This window comes from Cryptomeria japonica, chromosome 5 (genome assembly GCF_030272615.1).
Source record: "Cryptomeria japonica chromosome 5, Sugi_1.0, whole genome shotgun sequence".
In the NCBI taxonomy this organism is placed as follows: domain Eukaryota; kingdom Viridiplantae; phylum Streptophyta; class Pinopsida; order Cupressales; family Cupressaceae; genus Cryptomeria; species Cryptomeria japonica.
The window spans coordinates 27,130,406-27,151,304 of record NC_081409.1 but is presented as its reverse complement, the minus strand read 5'-3'; the positions used below and the strand labels follow the sequence as shown (position 1 = coordinate 27,151,304).

The following is a 20,899-nucleotide window of genomic DNA, read 5'->3' as shown; positions in this document are numbered from 1 at the left end:
TGACGCAACAAACTAATCAATCCAACAAGGTTCCTTTGTAAAACCCCAAAATCCTTGTATACTCAAGGGGACTTATCAAAACAACTTTGCAAACTTGAAAATGACCAACAAAACAAAATGGATATCCAAATACCCTTTATTGAGAAAGGTCTAAATCCAAAAGGAGGTGGTTTGGAAAACAAAGGAGACCTGCTGCCCTTCACAAATGCAAGTAGGCCTAATTAGGCTTAAGGAGATGGGTTTGTGAAGAAAGTGTATGAAATGTGATTGATCAGAAAGTTTCACCAATTGAAAAAGTGTTTTCCACACCCAAATTGACCAAATCTAGGATTTTGTGCATTGGTTCAACCCCTATTTTGTTTTATCACCAATTTTGCATTTTGAAACTAGGTTGTCACATGAGGATGCCAATCTAAAAATCAAAGCAAACACCAAAAACACTTGCCAACCTAAAAATTTCTTCCATAATCATTGATTAAATATACAAACCTCTCATTCCACCAAGTTTTAGAATTTTTGTACAGCGGCCATGAGAGGAAATGCAAAAATAGGTCAAAACCCTAGGTTTAGGAGGGTTTCAAAACTGTATTTAGTAAAAATGCAATAACTTTCGAACCAGAGCACTTAGAGACCTAAAAAAAAAAGAAAAAGAAATGTAAGAGGCCCCTCAATCTGAATCCATAAGTTATAACCTCCCAATAGTCCAAAAATAATCCATACAAGAGCAAAAACATGACTATTTGCAGGAAAATGAGCTTTTTTTATTGATTACCAAATGAAAAACTTAACTCCTTCATCACCCACCTGAAAGGGCTTATGAAGGCCTCCCCCATCAGTTACAACCAATTTTTCAACTAATTAGCCAATGGGGAAGGATATTTTCTTACAAACAAAAAGTTGTCAAGTGTTGTGATGACAACATTGACACTTTTTGACAATTTTTACTCAAAAGCACTTAAAAGTGCAAACTAACTTTCTAAATCCTACCAGTGGTCATGAAGGACCAATTTAATTGCAAAAACAATAAAATAACTCAAAACTAAAGTTTTATGACCCTTTGACCATAGTTGACCAAGTGGCTCATAAATTGCCAAACTTGGGACTAGGCCTCACAAATGGATCAAAAACAAGACCAATGACTCCTAGCATGAAATAAACAATCCAAGACTCCTTAGGAGTCATAAAAAGGTACGATAATCAAGTTTTTAAAGTTTGTGCTCCTGCACCATACTCCCCATGAGTTTTTGAACTCAAGTTCCCACTTGAGTCAAGTTTATCAAGTGAAGATCCATGATTGTGGATCTCCTCTTCAGTCATCCATGTGGCATCAATGGTGGGGAGTCCTTTCCACTTTACCAGGTACTGCAAATATGTCTTCTTCCTGGATTGTTTTAGAATCTTAGAATCCAAGATCTTTTCCAACTCAACCGGCTTGCTTTGAGGAAGGTTGGTGACATAGTCTTCTTGGTCATGAAAGATTTGATCATTAGAAGTACCTGCACCTTCAGAAGGACCTGCAACAATGTCAATACCTGCATCACCTTTATAAGAGGTCAAATCACAAATATTGAAAATCGGAGAAATTTGCAAAGTAGGAGGAAGAGAAATCTCATAGGCGTTGTCACCCGTTTTGTTCAAAATGGTGCATGGCCCCACTTTCTTCATATGCAACTTGGAATATCTACCCTTAGGCAATCTTTCCTTCCTGAGATATGCCCAAACTTTGTCTCCAATTCTAAAAAGTACTTCCTTTCTCTTTTTATCAGCATGGGCTTTGTACTTTTGAGTAGTATTTTGAAGGGTTTGTTTCACCTCTTCCTGCACTTTTGCTATCAAATCTGCAAGTTCTCTCCTTGTGCACTGATTTTGAAATCAGATGGTAGGTCTACCAAGTCTAAGGGACCCCGAGGGTGCATGCCAAACACTGTTTGAAAAGGAGTCTTCCCTGTTGATCGGTTTAGAGAGTCATTGAATGCAAACTCTGCTTGAGGGAGTACCATCTCCCAATTTTGATTGTATTGCTTTGTTAGGCATCTAAGTAGATTACCTAATGACCTATTCACCACTTCTGATTGGCCATCAGTTTGTGGGTGATATGCAAAACTATAGGTCAGATTTGTGCCCAATTTTTTGAAAAAAGTTCTCCAAAAATCGCCTTGAAACTTCACATCTCTATCTGAGACAATTGTTTTTGGTAACCCATGAATTCTGACCACTTCTTTGAAGAAGAGATGGGCAATATGTGAAGCATCATTTGTGCTTTTACAAGGTACAAAATGTGCCATCTTGCTGAACCTGTCCACAATGACAAAAACACTATCATACCCTTGCTTACTCCTAGGCAATCCCATTACAAAATCCATTGAGATTGATTCCCAAGGTCTAGAAGGTATTGGTAAGGGCTGATACAATCCTTGATTGGTTGACACACCTTTTGCTTGCTGACATATTGTACAAGTTTGAACAAACTTTTTGACATCATTTGCCATTTTAGGCCAAAAATAACTCCTTTTAACTAGATCTAGAGTTTTATCAATACCAAAGTGACCACTCAAGCCACCACAATGTTTTTCCTTGATAATATTAGACCTCATTGAACATTTAGGAATACAAAGTTGAGATCCTTTAAATGATAAACCATCTTGACTGAGGAAATCTAAAAAACTAGTGTGATATTTACCCACAAGTTTAGAGCAAACCTCAAAAGCTTCACCAAAATCTGAATCACCTGCATACAGAGTCTTCAAGGCATCAATACCAATGCTTTGAAGCTGGATTTCTTGAACCAAACTCACTCTTCTACTTAATGCATCAACCACTTTGTTGGCTTGACCCTTTTTGTGCTTGATAGTGAAAGTATAGGCTTGAAGTTGCTCCATCCATTTGATGTGTTTAACACTTAGTTTCTCTTGTGAGTTCAGGTAGCTAAGAGCATGATTATCTGTGAAAACCACAAACTCTTTTGGTAGAAGGTAGTGTCTCCATTTTTTTAATGCTTGAACGATTGCATAGAGTTCAAGGTCATAAGTAGAATACTTCTTCTTGGCCTCATTGAGTTTTCTAAAAAGAAAGCAATAGGTCTATTTTCGTGGCTTAGGACAGCCCCTATAGCCAAGTTGCTAGCATTTGTTTCAACTGTAAACACTTTGCCAAAATCAGGCAAGGTTAGAATGGGATATTGTGCCACCCTATTCTTCAAATATTGAAAAGCCTCATTGGCTACAATAGTCCATACAAACTTAGTTTTTCTACCACCTTTAATTGTATCCAACAATGGAGCACAAATATGACTGAAGTTTTTAATAAACTTCCTGTAAAAGGTGGCTAATCCATGAAAACTTCTCACATCACCTAGATTCTTTGGTTGAGGCCAACTTACAATGGCTTCTACCTTGCTTAGATCCATCTTTAGTGTGCCTTGAGAGATGACAAAGCCCAAAAATGTGAGCTCCTTCTGCATGAAGATACACTTCTCTAGATTGATGATTAGTTTGTGCTCATGAAGCTTCCTTATAGCCTACTTCAAATGGTTAACATGCTCTTCTAAAGTGCTGCTAAAAATCAGAATATCATCAAGATATATAACCACAAACTTACCATTGAAATATTTGAAGATTTCATTCATCAACCTCATGAATGTGCTTGGAGCATTGCTCAAACCAAAAGGCATGACAAGCCATTCATACAAACCATCTGTTGTCTTGAATGCAGTCTTCCATTCATCTCCCGGTCTGATCCTTATTTGGTGATAACCAAATTTGAGATCAATTTTAGAGAAGTAGCAAGCATTACCAAGTTGATCCATTAGGTCCTCCATCCTTGGAATTGGGAACCTATATCTTATAGTGATCTTGTTTATAGCCCTACTATCAGTGCATAACCTCCATTTTCCATCTTTCATGGGTGCTAATACTATTGGTACGGCACAAGGGCTAACATCTCATGAACTTGTCTTGAGATCTTAGCATTCTGATTGGGTGTCATCTTGTATGGTGCCTTGTTGGGCAATAATGCACCAAGAATCAAATCAATTTGATGGCAAACATCTCTCAAGGGTGGGAGGGTATAGGGCAACTCACTTGTGTTGACTTCCTTGTACTTGTCAAGCAAACCTTTCACAACATTAGGAATAGGTACTATAGGATCAGATTCATCTTTGTCCTTGGGTTTCACAACCAAAACAAAACTCTCTTCTTGAGACTCTTTCAATGTTTTTACCATCTCTTTCTCACCAATTACTATGACTGTGGGTTCTTTCTCTGCCTTAGTGTCAGGCAATGGTTTCATGGTATAGGTGACTCCATCTTTTACAATGGTGTAGGTGTTCTTCCTACAACTATAAGTGGCATCCATGTCATATTGCCATGGCCTCCCTTGTAGAAGATGGCAAGCATCCATCTCTACAATATCACATAAAACTTTGTCCTTAAAATCACCTAAAGAGAACTCAAACATGGTTTGATTAGTCACAAGGGTTTGCTGCCCCTTAGTAAGCCAAGAAACATGATAAGGAAATGGATGAGCAGATTTAGTTAGTCCAAGTTTATCTACCATTTCTCTAGAAACCAAATTTTCAGTTGAACCGAAATCTATGAGTAGGTTACACACTTTACCTTGGCACCTTATCCTTGTCCTGAAGAGATTCTTCCTTTGGGGGGGTTCTTGGGTGTGGGGAACTTATAGGAAGGCCTGCCTCGTCATTAGGACCATACCTTCTTTAGCATCAAGTTCATGTCTCTCCTCTTGGACCACTTGAGTTCTTCTTTCACCTTGGTTGTTGTTGTTGTTTCCTCTTTCAGGGCACCTTCCAACATGGTGTCCTAACTGATTACAATTGAAGCATTTGAGGGGTTCATTTGATCTCCCTCTTCCTCTACAAAAAGGTCTTCTCCCTCTAGAGTTTCCTCTACCACCATAGTCACCTTGTTCTTTGTTTCCTTGGGGCTGCTCCCAAGATTTGTTGTCATTACTTGACTGCCCTTTACTCCAAAAATTGCTCTTGCCTTTGGAGTTCTTGTTGAAATTGCTGCCTTTACCCTTGCTGCCTTGGTCTTGCCTCCTCTCCAACTTATCTTCCACTTTAAGTGCCAATTGGTAGCACTATTGTACTGTGGTGGGGGTACATAAATTCAACTCATCTTGGATATTCATTTTCAAGCCATTCAAGTACCTGGCTAACCTTTCACTTTCCCTTTCCATGGTCTTGGACTTCAAACACAACTTTTGGAACTCCTCGGTGTATGTGCTGAAGTCCATGTCCTTTTGCCTAAGATTTTGCCTCCTTCTATGAAGTTGAACTTCATAATCTGGAGGGATATAGGCCTCATGTATCTTGGCCTTCATGGTTTTCCAAGAGGTAATCAAACTCTTGTCCTCTTTCACCCTTTCTCCTTGAAGAAAGTTCCACCATATCAAAGCTCCACCTTTCATCTTGGACTTCGCTATCTTGACCCTCTAACTTTCAGGGATCTCTTCACAATCAAAGAGACAATCTAGGGCATCAACCCATTTAGTGACCACATCAGGGTCCATCTTGCCATTGAAGGAAGGCAAGTGAAGCTTACTATTAGTGGTTCTCCTTGCCACTGTCTTGAGGGCATTAACAAGGTACCTTTGGTCTGCAGGTACATCATCAACATCATCCTGCCACAAGGGTTCTTCCTCTTCTTCACCCCTCTCTCCAAGGTCTTCTCCTTGTCTCCTCTCATTAAGCTTCTAGTTAAGACTGTTTACTTGATTCATTAGGGATTGCACCCTCTTTGCCAATTCCACATTTGTCATGTGGTGTGGGAGCCTTTCATTGTTATTATCTCCATCTGCATTATTCTCTGACATCTTTCACTCCTTAGGTTCAAAACCTAAGCTCTGATACCACTTGATGCAAGTGCTAGGTTAGGTGAGTGCAATTCAGGACAAAATTGTCACAATAGGCCACCAAGGAAACCCAAAACACCCTACCAACAAGACTTACACCTTAAATACACTCTTCAATTAATCATAAACAACATTCTGGACCCTAAGGATAACATTGACAAGATCTTAGGATCAAAAGTTGAAAACTGCTCAAGCCTACTCAAACCGGTTAGACACCAAACTTGGCTTCAAGTTGGAATTTTGACAAAACAGTGAGCGGGGATCAAACCAAATGGTCAAGGTGGATTAAAATGCCCATACAAACATGTTCAAGGTGTGGTGACACAACAAACTAATCAATCCAACAAGGTTCCTTTGTAAAACCCCAAAATCCTTGTATACTCAAGGGGACTTATCAAAACAACTTTGCAAACTTGCAAATGACCAACAAAACAAAATGGATATCCAAATACCCTTTATTGAGAAAGGTCTAAATCCAAAAGGAGGTGGTTTGGAAAACAAAGGAGACCTGCTGCCCTTCACAAATGCAAGTAGGCCTAATTAGGCTTAAGGAGATGGGTTTGTGAAGAAAGTGTATGAAATGTGATTGATCAGAAAGTTTCACCAATTGAAAAAGTGTTTTCCACACCCAAATTGACCAAATCCAGGATTTTGTGCATTGGTTCAAACCCTATTTTGTTTTATCACCAATTTTGCATTTTGAAACTAGGTTGTCACATGAGGATGCCAACCTAAAAATCAAAGCAAACACCAAAAACACCTGCCAACCTGCAAATTTCTTCCAGAATCATTGAGTATATATACAAACCTCTCATTCCACAAAGTTTTAGAATTTTTGTACGATGGCCATGAGAGGAAATGCAAAAATAGGTCAAAACCCTAGGTTTAGGAGGGTTTCAAAACTGTATTTAGTAAAAATGCAATAACTTTCGAACCAGAGCACTTAGAGACCTCAAATAAAAAGAAAAAGAAAGGTAAGAGGACCCTCAATCTGAATCCATAAGTTATAACCTCCTAGTAGTCCAAAAATAATCTATACAAGAGCAAAAACATGACTGTTTGCAGGAAAACAAGCTTTTTTTATTGATTACCAAATGAAAAACTTACATCAACTCCTTCATCACCCACCTGAAAGGGATTATGAAGGCCTCCCCCATAAGTTACAACCAATTTTTCAACTAATTAGCCAATGGGGAAGGATATTTGCTTACAAACAAAAAGTTGTCAAGTGTTGTGATGACATCATTGACACTTTTTGACAATTTTTGCTCAAAAGCACTTAAAAGTGCAAACTAACTTTCTAAATCCTACCAGTGGTCATGAAGGACCAATTTAATTGCAAAAACAATAAAATAACTCAAAACTAAAGTTTTATGACCCTTTGACCATAGTTGACCAAGTGGCTCATAAATTGCCAAACCTGGGACTAGGCCTCACACATGGATCAAAAACAAGACCAATGACTCCTAGCATGAAATAAACAATCCAAGACTCCTTAGGAGTCATAAAAAGGTAGGATAATCAAGTTTTTAAAGTTTGTGCTCCTGCACCACATACTTAGCCAAAATTTTGCAAGGTCCTATTCTGCTCATCTAAAGCTTACTAGGCACTCCCTTCTGCAATCTTGCCTTGTTCAGATGTACCATAACCATGTCTCCAACTGCAAATTGAATGTATTTTCTCCCCTCATCTGCTTTAGCCTTAATCCGTTGTGTAGTGTCGATCAAGGTTCTCTGCACTTGGTCATGTACCCCTTTCATAGACTGAGTGAAATCCTCTGCATGTCCACTTCTTCCTTCCAGGCTTTCCAAATCTCAAAGTTCACAAGCACTGCATAGGTGGAGTCCATAAACAATCTCAAAAGGACTCTTACCTATAGTTATGTTGACACTGTCATTATATGCAAATTTTGCCTGTTGTAGCACTTGATCCCACATCTTTCCATACTCTTTCGTCAGATACCTCAGAAGATTACCCAATACTCGGTTAATGACTTTAGTTTGACCATTTGTCTGCGGATGGTACGCAGAACCAAAAGAAAGGTTAGTTCCCAGTCTTGTCCACAAAGTTTTCCAAAAATGTCCCATAAACTTCACATCCTTGTCTGAAACTATACTGAGAGGAAGCCCATGAATTCTTACCACCTCTTTGAAAAATAAATGTGCAATCTAACTAGCATCATGCGTAGTCTTGCATGGAACAAAATGACTCATTTTGCTAAACCAGTCAACAATGACAAAAGTACTATCCAAGCCAGCCTTGGTTTTTGGCAAACCCACAATACAATCCATGTTGATGCACTGCCACGGTCTTTTGGAAATTGATAATGGTTGGTATAGTCCAGCATTTGAACTAGTACCCTTGTCCTTCTGACACATAACACACTGCTCAACATACTTCCTGATATCTTTATTCATTTTTGGCCAATAATAAAATCTTTGTACCAATTCAAGTGTTTTATTCAGACCAAAATGTCCACTAAGACTTCCATTATGTTTTTCCTATATGAGATTTTCCCTCATAGATCCTCTTGGCACACATAACTGACATCCCTTAAACAAAAGACCGCTCTGCAATGTGTAATCTACATACTGGCTATTGAAATTATTATTAAACTTACTGCATACCTTGTATACCTCAGAAAACTCTTCATCTTCTCTGTAAAGCTCCTTGAAACTCTCCACACCTATGCTTTGCAAAGTCACTTCTTGGACAGTGAGATTCTACTTAAGGCATCTGCTACCTTGTTCAGCTGTCCCTTTTTGTGCTTGATAGTGAAAGTGTATGCATGCAGGTATTCTATCCATTTGATGTGTCTATTGCTCAACTTTTCTTGAGAATTGATAAAACTCAAGGCTTGGTTATCTATAAACACTACAAATTATTTGGGAGAAAGATAATGCCTCCACTTCCTAAGAGCTTACACTAAGGCATAAAATTCTAAGTCATAGGATGCATATCTCTTCTTGGCGTCATTCAATTTCTCACTAAAGCATGCTACTGGTCTTCCCTCTTGGTTTAAAATAGCTCCTACTAATATATGACTAGCATCATATTCTAAGGTAAACAACTTATCAAAACTTGGTAAAACTAGGATGGGTTGGGTATCTATCCCCTTTTTGAGCAACTCAAACCCCTGGTTGGCGTCTTTAGTCCCCACCCTTAATTGTATCAAGAACGGGAGCACAAATTTCACTAAAACTTCGAATGAACTTCCTATAAGATTGGGCAAGTCCATGGAAACTTCTTACCTCAGTAGTAGTTTTCAGTGTAGGCTAACTCTGTATTGCTTCCACCTTGCTAGGATCCATTTCCAAAGTACCTTGGGATACAACGAAACCCAGATAAATGTGTTCTTGTTTCATGAATTCACATTTTTCAAGATTGATTGCTAACTGTTCCTCATGCAGTTTCGTTAATACAATCTGCAAGCGTTCAAGATGCTCTTCCTCTATTTTTTTTTAATATGAGGATATCATCAGGATATACCACTACAAATCTACCTATGTATTCCTTCAACACCTCATTCATCAACCTCATGAAGGTATTAGGGGCGTTAATAAGCCCGAATGGCATAACTAACCACTCATATAACCCCTCTGTAGTCTTAAAGTTGTTTTCCATTCATCCCCTTCTTTAATCTGGATCTGGTGATATCCACTCTTTAAATCCAGCTTAGTGAAATACTTTACTTCTCCAAGACAATCCATTAAATCCTCAATTCTAGGGATTGGAAATCTGTATATTATGGTGATTTTGTTTATTGCCCGAGAATCAGTACATAATCTCCATTTACCTCCTTTCTTGGTTGCTAACACCACTAGCACAACATGTGGACTTATACTTTTTCTGATTAGACCTTGATCAAGAAGCTCTTGTACTTATCTTGCCACTTCTTTGTTTTGTTCAGGAGTCATCTTATATGCAGCCTTATTAGGCAGTGATGCTCTAGGTATAAAGTCTATCTAGTGACTTACTGCTCTAGGAGGAGGTAGCATTGCGAGTGTTCCATCACTCACAATGTCCTTGAACTGTTCTAACAACTACTGAACCTCTTTAGGTAAACTTTCTTGTCCGGTCTTCTTTTCTTGACTATGTTTCACTAAGAGAGCATAATGTTCTCCATCTCCTTTCTTGAGATCTTTCAAAAATTATTTTCCTCCGGCCAACAACACATTAGGACCACTAGTCTTGGTTCATCCTCTACCAAAGATTGAATCTTGTATGTCACCCCTTCCTTTGTGAATGCATAGGAGTTCTTTTCTCCGTCATGGATAGCTTTTCTGTCAAATTTCCATGGTCTGTCTAGCATCAAATGACATGCATCCATGGGTAGAACATCACATAAAATTATGTCAGAATATTTCCCAATTGCAAATTCAACCCATACTTCTTCATTTACTAACACATGTTGTCCTTTATTCAATCATGTGACCTTGTAAGGATGACTATATGGCATGCTACTCAACCCAAGTTTACTTATTGCTTCTTCGAAGATGATATTGTATGTTGATCCCGAGTCAATGATCACTTTACAGACCTTACCAAGTATCTTGCACTTTACTCTGAAAAGAGAACTCCTCTGTTTTGGCTCTTCCTTAACCGATTCCCTAATTAGTACCCTTCTAACCATCAGATTCTCACCATTCTCTGAGTCAAGGTTTACTTCAAGAGACTTCACACTACTAGAATTCTCTTGCACATAATTGATTCTTTTCTCTGAATGTGATGAGGTTTCCTTCTCCGGTCACCTATAGGTAGGATGACCAAAATTACTGCAATGGTAACACTTCATGTTTGCAAAGTATGAACCTCCGCTCGAACTTCCGGGTATACCTCTATTGTTGCTGTTATGACCTCTTCCTCTACCATAATTTCCTCTTCCACTAGATTCATTAGTCTGCTCAGTCAATTTTGACTCTCCTTGTGATCTTACTTCACTTCCTTTGCCATTGTATCTTTCTCTATAACCTTTTGAATCTCGGCCTCTACCTTTGCCTCTACTAGTGCTTTCATGTTTCTTCTTATTCTTTTCTTCTACTTTCAGGACCAATTGATAACATTTGTGAATGGTATTTGGACTCAACAAACTTAATTCCTCTTATATGTTCTATCTCAGACCATTAAGATACCTTGCTACTCTAATGCTTTCATCCTCCATCACTTTTGACCTTAGACACAACTTTTGGAACTCTTTAGTGTAGGTACTTACATCTAACTCCTTTTGCCTTAGTTTTTGTCTTTTCCTATGCAACTGTACTTCATAATCCTCAGGAAGATAAGTCTCTTTGATTTTGCTTACCATCCCTTTCCAAGTAGAGATGGGCATCTTACCTTCTCTTTCTCTCTCATTTTGTATAAACTTCCACCAAGTAATGGCAGCACCTCTCATTCTTGACTTAGCCACCTTAACCTTTTGGGCATTAGTCACACCTTCACACTCAAAATGGTTTTCCATACCCTCTATCCATTCCATTATCGCCTTTGCTTCCATCTTGCCACTAAACAGTGGTACTCCTTCCAAAGACTTTTCACTCATTGCCTTCAAAGCCTTCAAGAATGGTTCTTGATCAATAATAGGGTCTGGGGTAGGGACTTCATCCTCTATTGCAAACATTTTACCCTTCTCATCTATCTTCCCACTCACTTTTGTTGTCTTGACTTCCACCACACCTCGTTTCTACTCCAACTGCTCCAATCTTTCCTTGAGCAATCAGTTTTCATCTTCTTGGTCAGCGACTTCCTTAGCCAATTCTGCATTGGTTACCATATTTACTCCTTCTTCTGATACTAGATTAGTCTTACACTCTTCACCCCAAATCTTTAACTCGCTCTGATACCAATCTGATAGGGAGGATCCTAGATTGCTTGAGTCAGCTTGACTCACTCTAAGGCTTTTTACTAGCCTATCTCGGGAATACTCCTCTCAATTCCCCTATTCCACTCTGGTTCCTCTCTACCAAGGGTTATTACTCTACTCTTTGTCAATTCACTTTCGTAAATCCACCAACTCACTATTCCATTGTATCTAACTAGACACCTTGTAGGGTTTTCTCTACCATTTATTATGCCTACAACTTCTTCTAAGTTTCTTTCTCCTCATGTCTGGACCTTCTCTCCCTTTGATCTTATCTTCCCCTAGTCTGAAGCTAACATCCTAGACTGTGGTCTAGCCTGCAAGTGATTCCTCTTGGTCACTGATACCTAGTTGGGCTATCGTCAAGCTCGCCTAGGGCCAGTCTATTGGAACAGCCAATGCCATTCCCTGGTCTACTGTAAATAGAAATCTACAGTATATGGTTGTCTCTACTTGATAACCTGCAATGGTCGTGTGGATCCCACGATGGAGAATCAAGACAGACCCATGTTATAACTACTTGTCACCAACAGAAAACAAGAAACAGGATGATAACTTATTTACAGAGTCGACCTTGGCATGACTTCAAAAATTGGAACTCACAAAACACAGAAAAGTAACATCTACTCTATCACACTGGCATTTAAAGATTTAAGCCATTATTTACAGTTTACAAACACAAATTGAGCTCTGAGAAAAGAAAATAGAAAACGGTTTACAAATTGCTATTCCAAAGATGTTCTTATTCTTCGTGGGATCAAATCCATTCAGCCTCCTTCTAACCCTTTTACAAAATGCCCATTGGGTCTTTTATAGCCTCCTAAACATGTCTTGAATCTTCCCTAATAGACGAGATTGAACTTGACACAATTCGTTTTCCTGTTGTAACTATCTTTTATTTCCATTGGGTCATCGAGATAGCGTCAAAATCTTCACTCTGATGACCGATGACAGTTTACAAAGTGTGCACCTTCTTATTGGGTTATCAGCGTAGTGTCAAAACACTCTTGCCGATGTCTGATGGCACACTCCCAATAGTATGTTGTTCCATCAAGTTATCTGTGTAGCCCTAAACATGTTAAGCTGATAGTCGATGGTGCAATTTGAACTCACTCAGCTCGCTCCAAACTGTATGCTTCCCCGTCAGATTATCGGGTTAGCCCTAAACATGTTATACCGATAGCCGATGGTGCGCTCCAAACCGTATGCTTTCCCATCAGGTCATCGAGCTAGCATCAAACATGTCTTGTCAATACTTGATGGCTCCACTCCATCGGCAACCTCATCAACTCATCGGGGTAGGTGGAAAACACTTTTACTGATAGCCAATGGTTTCATTTTGACTCACTCCAACCGTTGGTGACTCCATCAGGCTATCGAGGTAGGGTGAAACCAGTTGTTCCGATAGTCGATGGTAGCACTCCATACGCTGGCGGTGTCATCAGGGATAAGGCTCGCCGAAAACATGCACTACAAAAAATAAAATTAAAAATACAAACCAAGCTCCTTATAAACAACTTAATGGACTTGAACCAGTCCTTGTGCCAAAATTGAAAAGGGTATTTACTCACCCTTAGGTGCTCCTGCACCTGTGTGTGTGTGTGTGTGTGTGTCAATGAGTGTGTGAGTGAGTGAGTATGTGTGTGTATGTGAGTGTTTGTGTGTGAGTGTGTGTGTGTGTGAGAGAGTGTGAGTGTGAGTGAGTGTGTGAGTGTGTGTGAGTGTGTGTGAGTGAGTGAGTGAGTGAGTGAGTGAGTGTATAAGTGTGAGTGTGTGTGAGAGAGAGTGTTTGTGTGATAGTGTCTGTGTGAGTGAGTGAGTGAGTGAGTGAGAGAGTGTGTCTCCATATATGTGTGTGTGTATGAGTGAGTGTCTGTGTGTGAGTGTGAGTGAGAGAGAGAGAGAGAGTGTGTGTGTGTGTGTGTGTGAGTGTGAGTGTGTGTGAGTGTGTGTGTGTATGTCAGTGTGTGTGAGTGTGTGTTTGTGAGAGAGAGAGAGTGTGTGTGTGCATGAGAGAGAGAGAGAGAGTTTATGAATACTAAGAGGGGGGGTGAATTAGTATACCAAAAAATACTGAACTCAAACACTTTATCAGTCTAGCAGTAAATCGGTATAACTGTTTAACTAACAAACTCGTTAACACAAATGCAAACCAAACAGCAAGTAAGGCATTCACCCACAAAAGAACAGTCGCCATAACACAAGAGATTTTGACGTGGAAACCCAAATGAGAAAAACCACGGTGAGATGAAACTCACAAGTAACTATTTGTAGAATAGTAACCAGACCGATTAAGGTCATACAATGTTCTTTACCAGAACACATCCTGTTAGGAATCTCAATCTATGTTAGGAGATAAGTCTGATTAAAGACTACCTTGTGAGAGGATTTTAGATCCACAAATGTGAATCACCTTGTTAGAGGATTTACAAAGGCTTTTTTGGGCCTACCTAGTTAAGGGTTTCTGACTTGTCAAAGATGTGAGTAATCAACAAGTGAATGATCTAGCAAATGGCACAGTTTGCTTGATTAGATCCATGGTAGCTTATTGCTAATGCATTTCAGCATTACTTTAGTCTTCAGTAAATCCACACTTTGTTACAACACACAGACTTGATCTTCTCTGTTAAGATCGCACATATAAGAACTCATCAACCACCAAAAAACCCTAACAGCTACTCACACTAAAACCCTAGACATGATATCCTTAAAAGGAATCTCATTTCATGTCAGTCCAATAGGATTACATTGTAATTTCCTAGGTTCATTGTATCTAGACACATTTGGTAACACGACACAAAATCACCATCAAAGTGTCGCTGGATGGTAACTCATCACAGAGTATTACCGGTTTATACAACTTTACCGATTACCAATTGATAACTCAGAGTAATATTGGTTTAACTATTAAACAGATTATCGGTTTGACAAAAATGAAGACTAGGAAAATGTTAACTGTCGCTCTTAGTTCCTTTGCTACATTTCTCTTGAGATCCTCGAACCGCTTGAGGTCATCATGCCACTTGAAATCTTCATGCCGCTTGAGATCGGTAAACACTTTCTGCAAAACACTGATAGTCTAAAGAGTACAACAAAATACCGGTTGAGCATAATTCATACGTTCAAAAAGTGATCTCATAGCAAGTGTGTGTCCATCAATGACAATCACAACATAGTCATCAAAAATGCCAACAATCTCCCCCTTTGGCATTGATGGCAACACTTAGGAAAATTCTTGACATCTAAGTGTTTTACAAAAATAATATGTCATAACAAAAAATACTCCCCTTAAGCATATACACTATCCTTTTGCAGAAAATACAATGTATACTACTTCCTTACAGAGATAAACATGAGAGTATACATAGCATGCATCAAAATTTTAAATACCAGTATACCAGAATACTTCTCCCCCTTTGCCAACAATGAAAAAAGACAACTGAATAACCCCTGTTTCTATTAGCTGAATAAATGTTTATGACAATAAAGAGTGAAACTTTTCAAAAATAGATTTAAAGTCCTACATAAATTGCTTCATGGATAAGGACCATGACTCAAGTAATGAGGTAGCAACCTCACTCTCCGTTTGCATCTGGGATACCTGCTCCTCCATGGCATCCAAGGTACTCATCTCTTGAGTAACCATCAAGGCATCTAGATTGAGATAGCACTTCTGAAGTATTTGCAGTCTTGGTAGTAGAACCAGTTGTAGTTCCTGCAAATCCTTGGTCTGGTTGCTGATCTCCAAATCAATTCTTGCAACCTGAAGTTGAAACCGGTGAACGGTTTGCCCATAAGTGGTAAAGGAATCATATGGCATCTTCAATGTGCTTATGAATGTCTACAAATCAGTTTGCAGTTTGTCTTTCTGGGCAAGCACATCATCATAGAATAGATGGGGTTGACATATCTTACTGAGTAGTAATTTCCCCTCATCCATTGTATCTCTGATGTCCTTTTGTGCCTTCTACAGATCAGACCAGAGCTCAAGTAAATTTTTCACCAAGGTAGTGTTCAAAGTCTTTTGATGCTCCTTCTTGGAATTTGCTTCACCAACCTCTTCCAGGCTTTGTACTTGGTCCTCCACAACTATGCATAAGAGTTTCAACTAAGCCAGAGAGGAATCGATACTAGGGAGGTTGGTATCAGGTATCAGACCAGTAAGAGTGTCCACCATAGCTTGGATCACATCTTGCTCCTTCTTCCTCCTTATCACCTCCAGGCATTCTTGAGCAAGCTTAATGCTCTGCAGCAGCTCTGATTCATTTGCAGATTGGAGATCAATGGGACTGGTAATGTCAGCCGGTTTGGCTTGACTACCGGTTGCCTTTGGAGTCTCCACTTGAGTGCTCAGCGCCGCTTCCTCCTTCTCTTTCTCTCTTAGCTTGTCTTCTTCTACCTTCTTTTTCTCCTCTTCCTCTATTTTTATTTTCTCTTCTTCTTCTTTCCGCTTCACTTCGTCCTCATCCTTTTTCTTCTTCTCCTCTTCTTTCTTCCTCTTCTCCTCTTCCTTTCTCTTCTCCTCTGCCTGTTTATTTTCTTCTTCCTTATCCGCTTCCTTCTTCTTTTTCTCTTCCTCTTGTCTCTTTTCTTCTTCCTTCCGTTTCTTTTCCACTTCCTTCTCTTGTCTCTTATTTTCCTCTTCTTTCCTCCTGTCCTCTTCCTATTTCCTCTTTTCTTCTTCTTTTCTCTTTGCCTCTTCATCTGCTTGTTTCTTCTTTCCTTCTTCCTATTTCTTCTTCTCTTCCTCTGCCTATTTTTCTTATCCTATAGCTTCAATTGGTGTACCTGGAGTAACATCTTCACCGTTCAAGGCATCAACATCAATGGGTTCCATTTGATCAGTGACTGGTACTCCTTCACTATCATACACTTCATCCGGTTGACTGATTTCTAGCTCTTGCTCAGCTTTCCTGTTGGCTTCTGCCACTTGGTGCAACTTTAGAGTGGATTGAGCAAGGGAGTGGGTATCTTTTACCACTTCCAGGACTTTTCCTTCTAGCAACAGGAGTCTCCTTCTTCTCATGAAGAAGAGGCCCTTATATCTTTCCACCACTTCATAAAGTTCTATTTTAGGCACATCAGGAAAGTATTGTGCAAATACTTCCTCTCTTATTTCTCGTTCCTTCTCTATGGCAATGTGCCATTTGTTATCTAAAGAACTATATAAAGAATCAGGTGTCTCAGATTTATTTTATGATGGCCACCGGTCATTAATACATAAATAATTAATGACTTCATGATCAATTTCTTTCTTTTCATCATCATTAAAATCATCAAAGCACTCTTTCAAATCACCAAGCACTTTTCTTCTAATATTCTTAATAGTTCTTTGACAATATGTCAAAGGTTTGTAGGAGGAAATATCAATATTTACTGGTGCAGATGTTGTCGGTTCATTCTTTGTCTTTTTCCTCGTTTGCCTAGTCTTCTTAGGCTATTCTTCAGACACAGTGTCCTCTAAGTCTGGTGTGTTGTCTTTTGTCTTCCTCTTTCTCTCAAAGACTTTGGCAGAAGAAGCTTTCGATTTCTTCTTTGCTGGTGACCGCTTGGTCACTTTGGGACTTGTTGCGATAACCGGTGCCGATACTGAAGGAACTGCCTTTCCCTTCTTTACTGACGGTTCTTCAACCGATGTAACCCTTTCCAAATAGGTGTCGGTTCTCTTTGCCTTTGGATCAAGGGGCAAGGCGAGTAGGGTAGAGGCATACCCATCTAGCATGTCATACATTACCTCATATCCCATCGGTTCCACTTCTTCCTGTCTAGGCTCAACCGCCTCCATTATGCACTCATCAACTTTGATGGTGAAGCATATGTCATCTTCATATTTCTTGACAATATCACTTGATATTCTCACTCTTTGGCTCATATTGCGTCTGAACTCATCAAAATATTTGTTCAAAACTTCTCGATAACCGGTTCCAACCGCTTGAAGGCTTTCCTTGATTTTCTTTGTAACTGGTTGGTTGGCAGACCATTGAACATCTTCGACTCCTAGGAAGTAACCTTGGAAGTAGAAGAACAACCCAACCAATAGTTGTCCAAACTTAAATCTCAAGGCATTGTCCTGTTGAATCAACATCAGGTTCACCAGAAGTTACCTTTGCATACAGGTGCATAAGTCAAATGATGCATCTTCCATGATCATCTTGTAGGCAGCATTTACTGCTGCTGCAGAGACAGAGTTGATCCTGCTAGCATAAAATGTCTGGTAACCTATTACCATGCAAGCATATTTGACCAAATCGTCCTTGATGGGATTGATAGTCATTCCTCATTGGTCGCTCACAGAACTGGTGAGCTTGGTCATTTCTGTCTTGTTGATCTTCCTTAGGGTTGGCACTTCACCGACGTTACAGAAACTAGTGATGACATGAATCGCTTCCAGTGTGATGTCATGCGTCCGCCCTAAGTACATTTTATCACCGTGCACTCTGCTCAGAATGATGCGGATGTGATCATTTGAAAACTCTTCAAGGAAATAGACTCCATTGTGAAGCTTCTTCTTTTCCTGGATGCTAAATTCCAGTTTAATCTTTTTGTCCTTCCCACAGAACAAACTCAACTAGGAATGGATTACAAGAGATCCTAAGTCTTCAATTTTACAGTCAATGTAATCGAAAATGCCTTCCTCCACTATAACACCAGCGAGTATTTGAGATAGGGTATTGTATTTTTCCTTCTATTGAATGAAGTCTACTAAATCAACGGGTGCACTAGAGCTAGAGTGTGATGCGGAAGCCATGATAAACAGAGAAATTTGAGAAATACCTTCGTAATTCAAAATTTAGGGCTTGCAAATTACAATTCGCCACACACTCCTTCAGTTGCTGAAATACCGCTTTGTGTTCTACACTTGATCGATTGATATTAGCTTCATATTCTTCTTCAAGGTTTTGAAAATTCTTCGAGTCGCAATCCAAATCGCTTTTCGTCTCTCAGTGCTTAAAAACTTCTTCACTTGAGAACTGATAAGTGAAAAATGACTTGAAAAATCCTTTTAAACAAGTTCTCCACCTACCATAATAAATGCTCCACTATTAGGGCATAAACCCTAATTTTCCTTTTACCATTTTCGGTCTTCTGCTAGTTGACAGGTATCACATACCGGTTAAGGTCTTTTACCGATGTAAACTGGGGGTTCAAAACATTTCACTGTTTGCTCACCCTAAGATTTTTTGATGCTTAGTTTGCCGGTTCAGTGACTTCCACACTAGCTGCAGAAATCGATTCTTCTTGAATCACTTCTTCTTCCAGGTTTTCTTTATATGTGCTTGAGTAGTTTCAACATAAATCTTTCCTTCCAGAGTGACCAGTATATCATCTGATATATTCTTTCTCGTTCTACAGAATCTTGTTGTATGACCCGATTTATTGCAATGATAGCAAATCATTCTAGGTGCTCTCCAAGGTCCATTTTTCATGTTTCCATTCTTCCTTCTGCATGTTCCAGTAGTGTAACCACTACCATGACAGATCAAATAGGTTGCTCTCCATTCGGTTGCTGCTTGATAGCCATTGCTTCCTGACTAATGATTATAGGTGTTAGACCGGTTTGGGTTCCGATTTCCAGGGGGTTCAAGAAAAACTCCTTGACTCCTTTGAGGATACCTTCTAGTGTTGTGCATGACAGACCTGCATTCAAATGCTCTATGCCCAAACTTGTTTCATGCATAACAATTACCATTGAATCTATTGGGTCTAAGCTTATCATTTAGAAAATAAGGAAAATTATTGTAAGCCTTACTTCTACATACATTAGCAGTGTGTCCTTCCTTGAGACAATTAAAGCAAATAGGTTTGAACTTTTGCTTACCTTTATCCTTTGGGGTCAATTGTTTCTTTGATGCTCCATCTTTTATTCCAGAGGTCTCACCTTCCTCATAATCAGAGAAACCAAGTCCATTGGTATTCTTTACCGGTTTAGCTGATTCAAGCTTCTGCTCTAGCTTGATAGTGCTCTTATTGAATTTGCCAAGTATTTCCTTTGACTCAATAAGTTCTTTGGTAATAGCAGCATTGGATTCCCTTAAGGTTACATTCTCAGAAACAACCATGTGTAGTTCACCTTGAATTTCTTCCTTTTCCATTTTATTTTCATGAAGATGAGCGGTAAGTGCACTGATCTCTTGCTTCAGCTTGGAGATCTCATGATCTTTGTCTTTTACCAGATCTTCAGCTTTCCTCCGGTTCTCAAGCTCTTAACACATTCTCATAATTAGTCCTTCAAGTTCCCTTCTTAAGTCGGCATTGGACTCATTCAGTTTTTCAATTTCTTGAACTAGGGCTTCCATGTCCGCTTCATCAGAAGAACTGTTTTTAGTTAGCTCCATCAGTTTTTCAGCATGCTCTCTCCTTTTTGCCTAAGAGGCCTTATATTTGACTTTAAGTTCATCATAGGCTTGCTCAATCTGAGTGAGCTGATGAGTAAGTTCCCTCACAGTGTATTCGCCCATATCTCTTTCCAAGTGGTTAGACTTATAGAAAGGTTGGCTCCGATACCAATTGATGATTACTAAGAGGGGGGTGAATTAGTATACCAAAAAATACTGAACTCAAACACTTTATCAGTCTAGCAGTAAACCGGTATAATTGTTTAACTAACAAATCGGTTAACACAAATGCAAACCAAACAGCAAGGCATTCACCCACAGAAGAACAATCACCATAACACAAGATATTTTGACGTGGAAACCCAAATGGGAAAAACAATGGTGAGATGAAACTCACAAGTAACTATCTGCATAATAGTAACCAGACCGGTTAAGGTCATACACTGTTCTTTACCAGAACAGATCCTGTTAGGAATCTCAATCTTTGTTAGGAGATAAGTCCAATTAAAGACTACCTTGTGAGAGGATTTTAGATCCACAGATGTGAATCACCTTGTTAGAGGATTCGCAAAAGCTTTTCTGGGCCTACCCGGTTAAGGGTTTCTGACTTGTCAAAGATGTGAGTAATCAACAAGTGAATGATCTAGCAAATGGCACAGTCTGCTTGATTAGATCCATGGTAGCTTATTGCTAATGCATTTCAGCATTACTTCAGTCTTTAGTAAATCCACATTCTATTACAACACATAGACTTGATCTTCTCTGTTAAGATTGCACACATACAAGAACTCATCAACCACCAAAAAACCCTAACAACTACTCACACTAAAAC

At 39.2% G+C, this 20,899-nt stretch overlaps 1 protein-coding gene across 1 annotated transcript; it reads right to left on the bottom strand.

The window, feature by feature from the left end:
- Positions 1-3,912: 3,912 nt before the first annotated feature.
- Positions 3,913-4,554, bottom strand: LOC131875696 (uncharacterized). The gene has a single exon (XM_059220311.1). The coding sequence runs from the start codon at positions 4,552-4,554 to the stop codon at positions 3,913-3,915; it is 642 nt and encodes a 213-aa protein (XP_059076294.1).
- Positions 4,555-20,899: the final 16,345 nt, after the last annotated feature.

What these genes read in the sequence shown, in the direction of transcription:
- LOC131875696 (XM_059220311.1), bottom strand. Translation starts at nt 4,554, where the DNA reads ATGGTAGATAAACTTGGACTAACTAAATCTGCTCATCCATTTCCTTAT.